This window comes from Symphalangus syndactylus, chromosome 5 (genome assembly GCF_028878055.3).
Source record: "Symphalangus syndactylus isolate Jambi chromosome 5, NHGRI_mSymSyn1-v2.1_pri, whole genome shotgun sequence".
Taxonomy (NCBI): Eukaryota; Metazoa; Chordata; class Mammalia; order Primates; family Hylobatidae; genus Symphalangus; species Symphalangus syndactylus.
Genome location: NC_072427.2, coordinates 57,864,303 through 57,879,653, shown reverse-complemented (window position 1 = coordinate 57,879,653; position 15,351 = coordinate 57,864,303). Strand labels below are relative to the sequence as shown.

The window sequence follows — 15,351 nt, the reverse complement described above, 5'->3', positions numbered from 1 at the left end:
GCAGTAACCATTTACTAGACGCTTACTGTTGTCTCGTATAACAATCTTAATAAGCTGGAACTACACTAAACCCATTTTACAGATGAGAAAAATGAGGCTTAGAGAAGTTATGTTCACACAGCCAGTAAGAGACAGATTTACTAAGCTCTAAACAAGTCTAATGAAGTCTATCCAATTAGAACTGACACATTTTCTAGTTTCTAATTTCTAGAACTCACACATTAGCTACTTTACTCTGCTGCTTTAAATATATATATATCATACATGTTGTACACATACACACGTATTCCTGTATGTTTGGTTTGTATATGAGTCTAATAATGATGGTAAGGCCCACAGTAAACATTCCATTTTAGTTTAATTTACATTTTTAATTATTCAAAAGAAAATGCTGAAAGCCCCTTTTTGGTTTTTTTAAAAGGTGAAAATATGTCTCACTTGGGCAGGAATTTTCCTTTGGCCTTTCTAGAGTCTCGTGTTTTCACTGTGGAGACATCTCCTTGTCCAAGAATATAAATACTTGCCTTGGAGCTTGTATAACTCCAATTGAAGAGCTCTGCGGAGGATTTAGGGAGCGCGTTAATGTGGAAATGGAGCCCAGAGTGCCAGAAGCAGAGCTTGAGGAAATGAAGGGCTTCAACCAGGAATATTTTAACACCAAGACATAAAGTAAACATTTTTAAAATGTTTATTGTGAAAGAGTACTCAGAAACCTAAGTCTGAGGCTGAGAACAGCTTGGAAATAGAAGTAAAGTGGGAAAGATCTGCTCCCGGTGGCAGAGAGCCATTTATTTTTACCTTGGACATAAAACTTACATGGAAAGGATAATGGTTACAAGTGAATATTTTTATCTTGTATATTATTTTTAAAGGAACATGTGGGTTTTTTTCCTCCCATTGATGTGGTTGAATGAATTCAACCAAATGGATGCTTCCTTTAGAAATGTGATATGTGAACCTGCAGTCATTATTTTCTCTCTCCTGAAGAATTGTATCCTTATTGACGTTGAGGAGCTTAATATTGTAATAATGGGTAGTAAGCTACCACCTAGCATTTTTGTCTGTCCCTCTCCAGTGGTAGAATTAGGGCCCAGGCTGGTCCTCATTGTGGCAGCGAGAGTTAGCAATGGCAGAGGAGCTTGTTTGCTCCATGGCTGTTCCTGAATGCCCATTCCCTCTTGTCTCTTGGCCCCTTGTAAAACCCTTGGCCTGACCTCTCCTATAGTCTTTGAGCTGAAACCTGATCCCTGTTTGATCTTTTCCCTTCTCCTTCCAGGGGCTGCTTCCCTTTGACGTCCCTGTACGTTTGATGATAAATAGCAAGAGGATAAGAGGAGTGAATTGGGAGGCGAGCGGAGAGACAAGGGTTCCCCCATAGCGCCTCACTTTGGTACACCTTCTTTTGTCTAGGGAGGCTCTGAATTGTCATTCGGGATCTCTCAGTACTCAACTGACACTTTCCTCAGCCGATTTTAGGAAAATACAAGAGCTTTTGAAGCGGGTAGAGTGGCCTTAGGAAAGAAAACTGAACATTTGTCTCAGTTACTTTTCTTCTTTGTACCGGGCTTCACCAAAACACATGAAGTACCACAAAGGCAAATGAGGAAATGACTCCCCCCCACCTCACACACATGGAATATTTAAACAAAAATGCCCTGCTATTCTTTAGAGATGCCAGTGTTTTCAACACATGAAAGGTACCCAGTAAATATTTAAAGAAAATACACACCGTAGGTTCTCTAATGAATTTCTTTTTCTTCTAAATACCATCTGGCAAGATGGCCAGAATCGTGGCGGTCCGTTTCATCTTACGTTTCCATTCAGGTTTCACCTCCTTTTCCATAAGGCCTTGGTGTGAGCTGAGATTGAATGTTTAATTGAAGAGGACATAATTTTCACACATACAGCAAAGATTTGATGAGGCTTTGAGGTTTATTGTAGCCATTAATGTGTCGTAGCTGCTGGCAAAATCCCAGAAAATGTCTAAAGCTAAACCAGATGTGATTAGCAAATTTCAAGAAGTATCAGGCCCTAGTTCTCCGGGCAGGCAGAGCCTTTTAGAAAAAAAAATAGTATTAACACACCATAATCTAATGTGAATTAACCTGTGGTTATTGGTCATACTGATGTCACTGATTTAAGTAGAAGTTGTCATTAAGCATCTTTCAGAGAGGCAAGAACTTTGAATAGCATTTTTATGCAGGTAAACATAGCATGGAATTGATAATAGTATCAACTACAATTTATTGTGTGGTTATTAACTATCAAGTGCTTTATCTATATCACCTCTTTTAATTCTACAGTGACCTTGTGAGGCAGATACTATTTTTGACTTCTCACAAGATAAGAAAGCTGAAGTTCGTGGTGCTCAAGTAATTCGCCAATGTTTCAGAGGTGATGATCTAGCCAAGTTTTGAAACTAGATATGACTCTAAGGCATGTGTTCAATACATATCCCGCCTGTGACCCAGAAGTCACCATATCTGATTGGAGATCAGACAGAAAGTTTTGGCATTCAAAATGTGAAGCCTCATGAAGAAAAAAATTACAGAGAGTTACTGAGCATACATACACAAGCATGTACACGTGTGCACACACTCCCACAACCACACATGTAGACTGTCAGATCAGATAGAGTCACAGGAACGAACTTGCTTTGGGTTGGAATTGAAAGGGGGAAGAAGTCCAGGTAGATGGATTGTCAAATAGACGTACAAATAGGCACATTACATAGGACTAAGATCAGGCTTTGAGTTTAGATGTGTATATTTTACTGGTTCAGTGAAAGTAACACCTTGTCAAGTAGCATAATCGTAGAAAGTATTCACTTTCTCACCTGTAAAATGGGACAATTATAGGACCTGCATCATAGGAAATAATGTGTGCACAGTTTCTTAGTGAGGGCAGCTTCAATAAAGCTAATTAAGGGCATGTACCTTTTGCTGGAAAGTGCACAGCCTGTATAATCAGCTGGTGTTGCCGAGAGACCAGCTGGCTGTGTTTGTGGAGTATCTAATTCACAGAGCACTTGTGCTTTACATTGTAAAGAGAGAACCAACTTTTTGGTGCTTGGGAACATGTTCCATATTTTGTTTATTGTTCTACATCCCTTAACAAGACAGTAATTTCAACTTCCCTGATACTGTGAAGTTGTAAGAAATAATTGAGAAAACACAAACAATGGCAATAGTTACTTTCATTCTCCCTCTTTGTCCTTGCTTGCTGGCTGGAACTCTCAGGGTATTCTTACCCACCCATATGTGGTAGGCAGAATAATGCCCCCCAAAGATGTCCAAACCCTAATCCCTAGAATCTGTGAATATGTTGCCTTACATGGCAAAAAAGGACTTTGCTGATGTTGACATGGGGAGATGATCCTGGACCGTCCAAGTGGGCCTAATCTAATCACATGAATCTTTAAAGTCAATCTTTAAATGCTGAGGACTTTCCCTGGCTGTGATCAGAGGGAGATATAACGACCTAAGAATGATCAGAGAGATGTAATGTCGCTGGCTTTGAAGATGGAGGAAGTGGGCCATGAGCCAAGGAATGTGGGAAGCCTCTAGAAGTGGAAAAGGCAAGGAACAGATTCTCCCTAGGGCCTCTAGAAGGGAGTACAGCCCTGTCAGCACCTTGAGTTTAGCCTGTGAGTCCCATGTCAGACTTCTAACATATAGAACTATAAGGTGATATATTTGTGGTGTTTTAAGCCTCCTAAGTTTGCGCTAATTTGTTATAGTAGCAAGCAGAAACTAATACACCAAGGAGTGGATTCTTCTTTCTGATTGCACCAGTTACTACCAGAGATAGACACACACACATACACAAACACACACACACGTGCGCGCACAGCATTGCTGAAACTGTAGATGTAGGATTCCTCAAATAGTAGCACCCAAAAATATTACCTGAAATGTGAACTGGAACTGTTGCTCTCTGAAAGAGTCTATGATCAAATAATCCTGGACATGCTCTGTACAAAAATCATATCCTAAGGATTCAAAGTACATGTGCTTATTAAAGCCTCTGGGAAGTTCTGTAGTTAAAAAAAAAAGTTTAATGCTGTTTAAAACAGCATTTCCTAACTTAAAGCATGAAACATTGGCTTGCTTTCTTTTATCTTTCATTGTATACTTAGTAGTATTTTACAGAGCATAAGTTATGTGAAAGGTACTTTAAGAAGAAAGGATATCGACTGTACTAGCAACACGGTTGTTGGTAAAATGATATTACTGGGTCCTGCCTGCAGGAGTCAGGATCCCTAGTAACGTAGGGAAGGGCAGGTCTGACTTAGCAGAAACAAGGCCACATGTCATTACCTACCACTTGATCTCATTCTGTTTTTTTTTTTAATTTTTTATTTTTTGAGATAGTTTCTTGCTCTATTGCCTAGGCTTGAGAGTAACAGCACAATCATGGCTCACTGAAACCTCAATATTCTGAGCTCCAGCCATCCTCCTACCTCAGTCTCCTAAGTAGCTGGGACTACAGATGTATACCACCGCGCCCAGCTAATTTTGTAAATTAAATTTTTTGTAGAGACAGGGTCTCACTGTGTTGCCTAGGCTAGTCTCAAATTTCCTGGGCTCAAGCGATCCTCCTGCCTTGGCCTCCAATAGTGCCAGGAGTACAGGCGTGAGCCACCACTGGGCCTGATCTTACCCTTGATCAGTTTTGTTTTCATTTTGATTTGGGGTTATGTGTGATGTCCTTTTCTCTTCCTATTACTGCAGTTGATCAAGAGTTGACTATGAGTAGGAGGGAGGAATGCTAAGAACTGGTGTTGCTAATCTAATGGATATTCAACTTTGTGTTATTATGGGAGGGGAAAGGGTTCCTCTGTCCCTGCTCTTCAGCAGCTTTTAATGCAAGTTTGCCTCGTCACCATCCTCTTTGATTGTGGCTTCTTACAGCCATGCTGGCTCTTGTTCCGTCAGGAATCAATGTATCTGTCCACTCTGATGAGTCAGTCAGTACTATTGGGCCCCAAAGAGAATTTAAGAAAGTGTTTCCTGTTGATACTATCTTAGGAAGCAAAATGGTTCTTCCTTACTCTTAGGGTTGTCAAATTTATTAAATAAAATTCAGGAGGCCCAATACTTTTCTTTCAGGATTTTTTTTAATATAAGTGTATCTCAAATATTGCATGGTACATACTTACACTAAAAAATGTTTTCTTATCTGAAATTCAAATTTAACTTGGTGTAGTTTTTTATCTGGCATGTCTGTAGAGAATCTAAAAGCAATAATAAAGTCAACTAGAAGTCAGTTTGTTTTTTATCATCATCATGCACTGGCAATTCTAAACAATGGCAGCAATAAAATTCTCCTCCCTACCAGTGTAGACAGTGGACAAAGAGTCTATAAATACGGTTAAGGGTGTGGCGCGTGTCCATTTCCACCATCACTAATGACAACACTTACCATTTAATGAGCACTTAATACCAGCAAATTTGCTTACATCATTTCTAGTTCTTAAAACTTCTTCAAAGTAAGTGTTATTACCTGTGTTGTCAGTAAGGAAGTGGAAGTTACTTTGCTACTGCTGGCAAAGCTGAAATTTGAAACAGGTTTATCTGTGCCATACTTTGTTATTTTACAGTTTGCAGGCTCACCCTAAAAGCACAAACAATGTGATCCAGAATGATAAAGTTTGAAGATTAAGCCCCACTTCATTCTGTGGCTCATCTTCTAAAGAGACTACAGATAAAAATTGGATTGAATTCAGGCTTTCTCTTGTCTCTACATACAACCACTCAACCAATCTGCCTATTGTAATCTCTCTCCTTCCACCTCCTGCCTGTCAATATTTTTCAGTTTCTCTCACTCCCTCTCTGTCTCTCTGACATTGACCTAGCCTCTGTTTTATTCCTTGGTGACCCAAAAGAAAGCATACTAGTCTGATGTGGCTAACTGAACTAATAGCAGAGGACTAATGGGCCACCCCTAGGCAACCTGCAAGGTTTTGTTATCTCTTGCATGTGTGGAGTTACATATATCGTGCTCCTGATGTGGATGAGAAGGTAAGGGAATTTTCCAGGACTTGTCAAGTCACCTAACAGGGTGAACTGTGCTTCCTGTGCTGAAGACCAGCCGTGACCCTGCAGAACGAATGACCTCTGCCACCTGGTGTCATCAAGTGGCTTTCCCTCCATGAGAGTTTAAATGCTTCTTGTAAGAGGAAAAAAGACAAAAATTAGATCTTGTCATGAGAGTGAAAATTTTCTTTCATTACTAATTAAAACATGGCCCATAAACAACAATATGGTTCTAGTAAGGGGGAAAAGTTACTTTGGAAACCTTTTGAAGGACTTTGGTGGAAACATTGTTGATTGAACACTCATCTAGGACTGAGCACTCACGTAGAATTTCAGTTCCTTTTGAAAATTTCTAGAACGATAGAATTCTTTAAAATCATCAGTTTTAAAGCATAGAGAGAACCACAAAATTTTTGAAACTCAAAAACAGATGGATACATGATAAATGAATTAAACAAGAAAGCTGAATTCTAATCCAGGAGTGATAGGAGGTGAGAAGCAATCCAACTTTTACTATAAGACTTATACGTACCACAAATTTATGCATATTTATACAAATATGCAAAAAGCCATATATATTTGTACATAAATTAATACAGTCATTTAAGAAAATTTCTAAAAATGTTGAATATGAGTTCCTAATTTTAAAAGGCCTAAAAAGTTTTAATGTTTTAATAATAGTGTAAATCTGTTTTACTCCCCCGTATTTGATTAATATACAAAATATACAAAAAAAATTTGCAAAAACAAAAAACCCCACAATGAAATGAAGCTTTGTGAATGACAGTTAAGTTTCAATGGCAGAGGCTGGGGTATTGAAAATAGCACTGAACTAGGATTTAGGAGACAAAAGTTTAAAGTTAATTCTGCCACTTACTAACCATGTGATATTTGACTAATACGGGGAAGTAAAACAGATTTATACTATTACTAGAACATTTCAGAATACTTAGGACAAAAGAAAAGCTCACCGCCTTCTAGGAGTAGGTGGGATATGGGGATAGATTATACACACAGAGTCAGGCAACAGAATGATTTCAGACTTTTCAATAGCATTACTAAAAGCTACAAATGCATCAGGATTCTGAAGAAAAATTATTCCCAGTCCAGAACCTTATATCCACCAAACTATTAGTCAAGTATGAGGACAGATTAAAAACATATTGAGACATGCAATTTCTCAAAAAACTTACCTCCCATACAGTTATCTTCAGGATGCTACTAGAGAAAGTGCTGTCCCATTAAAGAGGAAGACATAGGTCACAGGAAATAAAAATTCCAATGGAGAAGGAAGGTGAATGGAGCCTCCAGCATAGAGAAAAAGCCCAGGATGACAGCCAGACATTGAAAGAAAACATTTCAGATTTGATTAAGTCAGAAGAATCATGGAGAAGATTCTTAAGGAATACACAATTAATGCATCTAATATATCTGAATGTTTGGACAAGAGATTTTATACAACTAGTAACAAGTGTGAGGTTCATTTAACGCTAAGCTCATAGAAAACAAACTAAATCAGAAAAAAAAATTCTGAGAGCAAGTGTGAGAGAGAGGAAATGTGCGGGAAATGTGGAAAAATCAAGAGTTTCCATGTATCAGCTGGGACTGCGAGTTGTTTTTGCAAAGTCATAATAATGTCAACACCAAACCCTAGTCTAACCAAGTCATGGTACCGTGTTCTATATTGGGATGATGGAAGTGAAGAGGTGGGAGTGGAGGAAAGAACTACATCATTTATAGTTGATAAAGAGAAAAATTAAAAAAAAGAAGCTTGTTAGAGACATACTACTAAGCACCAAATAATCGCATAAAATTGGTAAAAGAGCCTCTGAGGAGGAAGAATTGAGGAAATTGGTGGGGTGGAGATAGGGGACTGCTGTTCTTACAGTGCATACGATGCACTGATTCTTTAAACTGTGTGCATGTATAACTTTGACAAATACATAAAAACAAAAAAAATCCCACAATGAAACAGAGCATTTGTGAATTTCTTAAGTTTCAATGACAGAAACTGGTGTGTTGAAAATAGTACTGAACTGAGATTTAGGAGATGTAAGTTTAGAGTTAATTCTGCCTCTTACCACATGATAAACCATGCACTTTGCCACATCAGTTAGCCTCTGTGACTCTCAACTGAAAAAAAAAAATGGAGCTGATCATACTTCTGGACTCTGCCCGACACAAAGGGATATTGAAAGGGTCAGATGAGGTGATGCCTGAGGAAGTACCTCAGGAGTTGTGAGGTAGTACTTAAATTCCTGAGAGTCCTTGCAGTCTGCACTTTACTCAATGGATGCTGGTGTGTTCTAGAAGGGAGAGGAGGGTATTGATCATTAGGACAAGTCTGGCTAATTTATCACCTTTTGGGAAGCTCCAGAAGACATGACTTGAATGATTATTGACCATGTCTAATTTATTAGCTCTTTCCTCCTTCACAGCCCATTTGTCCACAGCAGTAGTTTACTAAGTCTGAGCTCTGGTACAAGACTGGATACATTAGCCAGAGTTCTGACCATGTTGCCATGGTGTTAAAAATATTTAGTTTTGCAAGCAAAGTTTTAGAAATAATAAAAAAAAACTTAGATATTATTTATTTTTGTAAAATGATTTCAACAAAACAGACCTAAGGAACTGGGATAAGTATTTCAGAAAAGCAGTGGGTGTAAAATGTGGATCGGCACGGTGACTTTTGATGCAAAGCATTCAATTAATTGAGCATGGTGACTAAAGGTCACACATTTCCCAAATGAAATGCCTTCAAAGACAAGTTGTGCAGAAAGGAGAGAGGAAACTGAAACTTGATTCATCCGTTTAATTAATGGAAGAAGTTTGTGTTTTCCTTTGAAGCTGTGATTGTGACATTTCTAGGTGGGAAGGATGAGTTATGTTGTCCTGGTTTTCTCCTCTCAGTTTGCACCCTCTATTTCTACCCTCTATTTATAAAAACACGTGGCTAATAGAATGTGTTTTGTAGAGTTTTCTTTGACAAGAAATATAAAATACTGAAATAAAAGCTACAATCATAGAAAAGTCTGGGCCAGAAGTCCTGAATTCAAATCCTTGCTTCACAAGCCTTGTAACCCTTGGCAAATCATTTCATCCCTGACATCTCAGTATCCTCATATAAAAATGAGTGTAAGGCTACCTGCTCCACTGATTAAGAGGATTTACTGGGATCCCACAAAGGAAATCCCTATTCATAGCATATGCCAAATGTGTCATACTTTTCCTTGATTCCTTTTGTGCTCTCGTGTCTGACAGCTAGTCCTGCCGACTCTACCTGCAAAAATTGTCTGGAATCAATTCATTGCTCTCCATCTCCACACCTACCACTTTTGTAATCCAAGCTACCACCTTCTCACCTGGCCCATATCAAGCAGGTTTCTCTGCCTCCACTCTTGCTCTTCCTTTAATCCAGTCTCCACCTGCCGCATAGGTCACAGCACTCTGTTATTTCATATTCATTCCTCTTGGAATCACATCCACCCTCATACTCATGCCATACAAACTGATTTAACCACTTCTGCCTTTCCAGTCTTCTCTCACACCACCCACCCCTCCTGCCCACTAAACTCCAGCCACACAGGCCTTCTTTGTGTTCCAACACAATGTACTTGTTCCTGCTCTAGGATCATTGCAGTAGTGGGTCCCTCTCCTAGAAAGCCCTTCTGCCAGATAGTCCCATGCTCTGAGCCTGCCTTGCCCACCCACTCTTCAGGAGGCACTTTGAATAGGCACTATTATAGCTTTCTTTTTTCATATTATTTTCACATATTCATATTATTTTCTATTTACTGGTTTGTAAATTTTCTCTTCCTACACCAGCTTCATGAAGGCAGATATATGACCTTTTTTATGTTTATATTTACTGTGCTGGTCAGCACTTGCCACATATTTGTTGTCAATTAATATTTGCTAAATGGGTAAAAGAATGAGCAAATGAACAATGGAATAAATGACTCAACTTCAGATAATCGCTGACTCTGCTATTAGAGAGAAATTAGATCACTTCTTTTTGGCCAAAGATGTCAGATAAGCATCCGTGAGTAGAATCTTTTAGGGGGACAGATTTTAAAGCTGTCTGAAGAGAAAACTGATGGCCTTGAGCAGTAGTGGGTTCCTCACCCACTGCTTGCTGGAAGATTCTATTATGTGGGTGGGTAGAGGAGGTACCATTAGACAAGTAGTTTGCTAGATGATTTTGAAGATATATTCCAACTCCTGAATTTCTGAGGTTATTATTCTTACTATGCTATTTCAGTGCATTCTATAATTCTCCTTATTTATGAAGGGTTACTGTATTGAATTCCTCCCTAGACTGACTTAGACTTAATTAGAACAACTGAAAAATCCTAGGAATTCTCACATTTACAAGATTTTTTTTTAAAAAGTCAACTGTAAAATTATATCAGGCTTGCACCTCAGGTATTCTCTTTGTAAATGACTCTGAAAGATCTCTTGAATTAATTCATGCCTCAAAAATTCTTGTGTTGATACCATCTATCCTTTTTTTTTTTCTTTTCTTTTTTTTTTTCCCTGAGACAGAATATTGCTCTGCTGCCCAGGCTGGAGTGCAGTGGCGCAATCTCGGCTCACTGCAGCTTCCGCCTCCCAGGTTCAAGCGATTCTCCTGCCTTAGCCTCCTGAGTAGCTGGGACTACAGGCACCCGCCAGCACGCCCAGCTAATTTTTTGTACTTTCAGTAGAGACTGGTTTTCATCATGTTGGCCAAGCTGGTTTCAAACTCCTGACTTCAGGTGATCCACCTGCCTTGGCATCCCAAAGTGCTGGGATTACAGGCATGAGCCACCATGCCCAGCCGATACCATCTGTCTGTATAGAGCAGAGCGCTTATCCAGTGTGGTAGGTTAATGGAAAAAAAATGGCCAAAATTGGGAATCATGGAAAATGATACTTGTATCCCTTAACACTTTAACTTACAACAAATTAAATGTTGTATCCTTTGCCTGTCTTCTGGTGCAGGGATGAAGCCTTTTCTTGAATTATGAATCTGTTGAATGCAGTCCTATAGGTCTTCCCTACAAACTCCATAATGAGAGCATCTGTAATTTCCCTACTGTATTTTTAAAGTTCAGTAAAGACACTTGCAAATATCACCATAGAATCATTCTAGATATTTATAATTGTTCTCAATCTTTTAAAACTGTGTTTCCCACGCTTTTTAAACAATACACTTTTTTATTTTGGAATAATTTTTAAATTACAGAAAAGTTGCAAAGAGTAGAGAGTTCTCATATAGGCTCTTGTCAGTTAGTTTCCCCATTGTTGGCATCTCACACTGCTGTGATCCATTTGTTAAAACTGAGAAACTGGCAATGATACATTTAGATTGACTGAATGCTGGTTTTTATATGGATTTCACTGGTTTTCCCATTTTTGTCCCCTTTCTGTTCCAGGACCTAATCCTGACTACCACATTGCACTTAGTTGCCATGTTTCCCCAGTTTCCCCTGGCCCTCTATACCTACATTTAACAGCAATATTTTAGCTTCTTTCATTAAAACTTATAGAAACAGTACCTTTTGGCAGTTCTATATGTAGTTTACCATCAAGTCATTAACTTACGTAATTTCAATAAAAAGAACAGGAATAAACAGGTTTAGAAACAACACAACTGCTTTCGATCAGGATTCTGTTCGATATCAGGAAGACTGAATCAAGTAGGAGGAATGGAAAGTAGCATTAATTTGGCAAGTTCATTAACAAAGTGTCTTTGATATTTGCTGTTTCTTGGTTTTTTAAAGGTACTCTTGTAATTATAATGGTGATACTTTACCTGCCTATGGTGCTTCATCCTCCCAAGTGAGTAGGGCAGGCATATGCAGCTTGGAAAACAGAGTCTCCGAGATAGGAAGCAGCATGGCCAGGATCACCCAGCCAGGCACAGAACTCAGGTCCTTGACTGCCAAGCCAGCGCCTAAGCTGCCATACCGTGAGCTTGTATTGGGTCAAAACATTTTCTTCACAGAAATAGAGTAGTGGGTAGTTTCGTGAATATCAAAATACTTTTTCTGCCTAAGTAAGTTGTATATCTTTGACTCTGTGGAAGATTCACAATCCACAAATAGATTCTTCTCATGTCAGTCAACCAAATGAGTGAAGTTAGAGGGAGACCTCCTTAGCCCCTGCAAAGGGGACTGGAGTTTTTGCCAATATCCTTATCTCTCCTAGATTCTTTCCCAGATAGCTCAGCCTCAGCGTGGCTCCTAAGTGGATAGGGGCCATGAACTGTGACTCTACCTTTTAATACCCCTGGAAAGATCACAGACCTAACAGGAAATTGACAGCCCTGGTTCTGGTCTCTGCCATGCCACTTACTAACCTAACCTCCTGATAGGCCTTTTCCCCATTTAAAATGACAGCATCCCAGTGGTGGCACTTAGTGATTTTTTTAGTTTCTATTTACCTAATTCCTTACAGTTGACAAAGCATTCTTATAGGTGCCCCATAGTGTTTTCTAGAACTTTCCTGTAGATGGTGAAAGTAGGAGGCGGCATAGCATAAGGGCATGGGGTCTGTCACCCCTGGATTCAGATCCTGACTCAGCCACTTACTGTGTGACTTTACTAATTCTCACCAAAAAGGGGGGACGATAGCAGGAAAACTTTCATAGGGTAAAATGAGATAACACACACAAAGCAGGCTGAGGGCTAAGACACCCTTGGCCATTTAAGAGCCATTTGCTTTTGATTATACAGTTTGAAAATTTGGTATTGTTTTCAAGGAATTACTGAGTGAGAGATAAATGGCAATATGTCTAAGTCAGCATGGAGGACCAGGACCCGCTGGACCAGAAACTTTTCCTCTGCCATAGTAAACAGAAAGGGGAAACGCCCAAGGAACATTTATAATGGCTAATGTACTAACAGTGCTAATTTGGTTGTGTTTTTAAACCTTTTCTGGACCATTTTGATGGTCTTTAAAAATGTCATCAAATCTCTGGGTATCAAAGAAAAAAAATCTGCAGAATACGAGACAGATCTTGTTTGACCTTTTCAATCAGTTAATTTGTTCAGCAAATATTTATTCTTAGCACTGAGTTCACTGCTAATTTTAAATAAACTCACTGAAAGATCAAGTCCTTTATAAACACATTTTAAGGGTAAGTTTTATCCTCATTTTCTAGGGGAGAGATTTATTCCTACTTCTGCTTTCTCTTCTGCTCAGGAACAGGAATCTGACTACCTGAGAACAGAGATAATACTTGTCAGTCTGTTAGAGGGTTTACAGAGGGAAGGTATACAGAATTTTCCCTCCAGCTGTTCTGAAGATTCATAAAAACATCTGTAAAGCCCTTCCTGACTGTGATCCTGAAGAGAATCAACTAATATTTGCTACCTTGGTTTCAAGGCATTGTATACCTTGGAATTACAAATATCTAATTTTTTTTTCAATCCATGACATACCTTTTCCTAACTCCACCAAATCCCAAAATTGAGTGTTTAAGCTGGGCTTGAGTTTTTAAACTGATGTGTACATTTAATATACAATTTTTCTTCTTTATAGCTAATATGTATATTATATAGCTATATATATTCGCTATATATAGCTAATATAGGCTGGGCGTGGTGGCTCACACCTGTAATCCCAGCACTTTGGGAGGCCGAGGCTGGCAGATCATAAGGTCAGGAGTTCATGACCAGCCTGACCAACATAGCGAAATCCCGTCTCTACTAAAAGTACAAAAAATTAGCTGGGCGTGGTGGCAGGCACCTGTAATCCCAGCTACTCAGGAGGCTAAGGCAGGAGAATCGCTTGAACTCAGGAGGCAGAGGTCGCAGTGAGCCAAGATCGCACCATTGCACTGCAGCCTGGTGACCGACAGTGCAAGACTTCGTATCAAAAAAAAAAAAACTAAAATAAAATTGTGAATCATAACCAATGGCATATTCATTAATGAAATGGAGTAAAAATAAAAAGGCAGCTAATCTAGGAATAATTGAATGATGGAGCAGTTTTGCTGAGTCATATTACATACACCTGACTCATCCCAAAGACAGAGACAAATTCCTCGGGCTCCCCAGGCCAACAGGAGATAGCTTGGAGGGGCCTCCATGACTTTAAGTTTTATCACGTAGTCTTATTAGCATCAGGGCTGAAGATGTTAGAGAGTTTAATAGGCATTTCAGAATCTGTGACACCTAGCCTCTCTCAGTGGATGCTATTTATTTGTCATTTCAGCCGTCTTTGTTCTTCTCAATATCAGCCCTGCCCAGAACTCCCCCTCTCCTCTAGCAGTCCCCCATCCTTCCTGAGATGCTTACACACACTCACATTACGTATAACCATATAATAGCCTCCTGTTAAAGGCTTCAGCAGCTCATCTTCTCTAGCCTGACAGGCCCTAGGATGCAGACTACCAGGGGCTGCTGGACCAGAAACTGTCCCTGCACCATAACTCAAGAGAGAGGTAGGATCAATGACAGATTTACAGGAGAGCACAGTTTTAAATAGCTGAGACCAGTGTCTGGAGGCTTCCCGTTAATACCACTAACGGCGTCCAGCAAGCGAGACTATTGGCCACTTTGTTACCCACTCTAAACTATTTCTGATCTTCAACTCTATTTTCAAACACATCCTAAGAAATCCCTACTCCCCCAAAATTGACAATGCAGCCTTCTTTATATGAAACCTTGTTTATAGGCCACAATTCTCCCGACAGATTTACAAGTGTCTGTGGAGTTTTAAAAGACGATTGCTTAACAGGCATTAAGTGAGACACATAGGACTGTGTAAATATTTTAGCTGGAATAGGGGATTTTTTTAAATGTCTGAGCCAAGTATTACATTAAATCTGAAGACAGTGGCAAACTGATTAGCAGTAGCTGCCAGCTCCATGCTTTGCCAGTGATTCCGGAGCCAAGACTAGATACCAGAATTCATCCACCAGATTAGGTTGTGTGTTTTAAAAATAACTTTCCATCCTTTTTTTCTCCCTCTCTTCTCCTTATGCCTTTCTGTCATTTCTCCTTTATTCCCTCATGGTTCATTTAGATGTAAACACTTTCCAGAGTAGAAAATTACAATTAATGTGACTAACCAGCGAGGGCTGAAATGGGAACATGGGCTCAGAGGTCAGAGAAACCGTGGAAGGCTTGCAGCTGTCCTGGTGGAGCAATGTGGGGACAGGTTGCTTTTTGCTAATAGGCTTGTGTATCTTAATCACTGGCCTCTTTGTAGCCAGCTGTTGCACTGCTGGAAGGGGAATAGTCCTAAGACCAGCATTGCTATAATACCTCTTCCTCTTACTGATTTCCTTGATTCATAAAGAGGCTCAGGCCTGTGGCCTTCA

General features: G+C 39.5%; 1 protein-coding gene across 14 annotated transcripts in view; it reads left to right on the top strand.

Moving 5' to 3' along the window:
- FMN1 (formin 1) overlaps window positions 1–15,351 on the top strand; it is a 441,973-nt gene that overhangs the window by 314,233 nt on the left and 112,389 nt on the right. For 2 of the 14 annotated variants that reach the window (XM_063640270.1, XM_055278583.2), the window contains one exon: window positions 1,277–1,721. The exons of the other annotated variants lie outside the window; for them this stretch is intronic. In XM_063640270.1, the coding sequence (XP_063496340.1) occupies window positions 1,277–1,293 (17 nt within the window). In that variant the 3' untranslated portion in view covers window positions 1,294–1,721. Of the gene's footprint in view, window positions 1–1,276; window positions 1,722–15,351 lie in introns of those variants that run through there. 14 annotated transcript variants of the gene reach the window in all.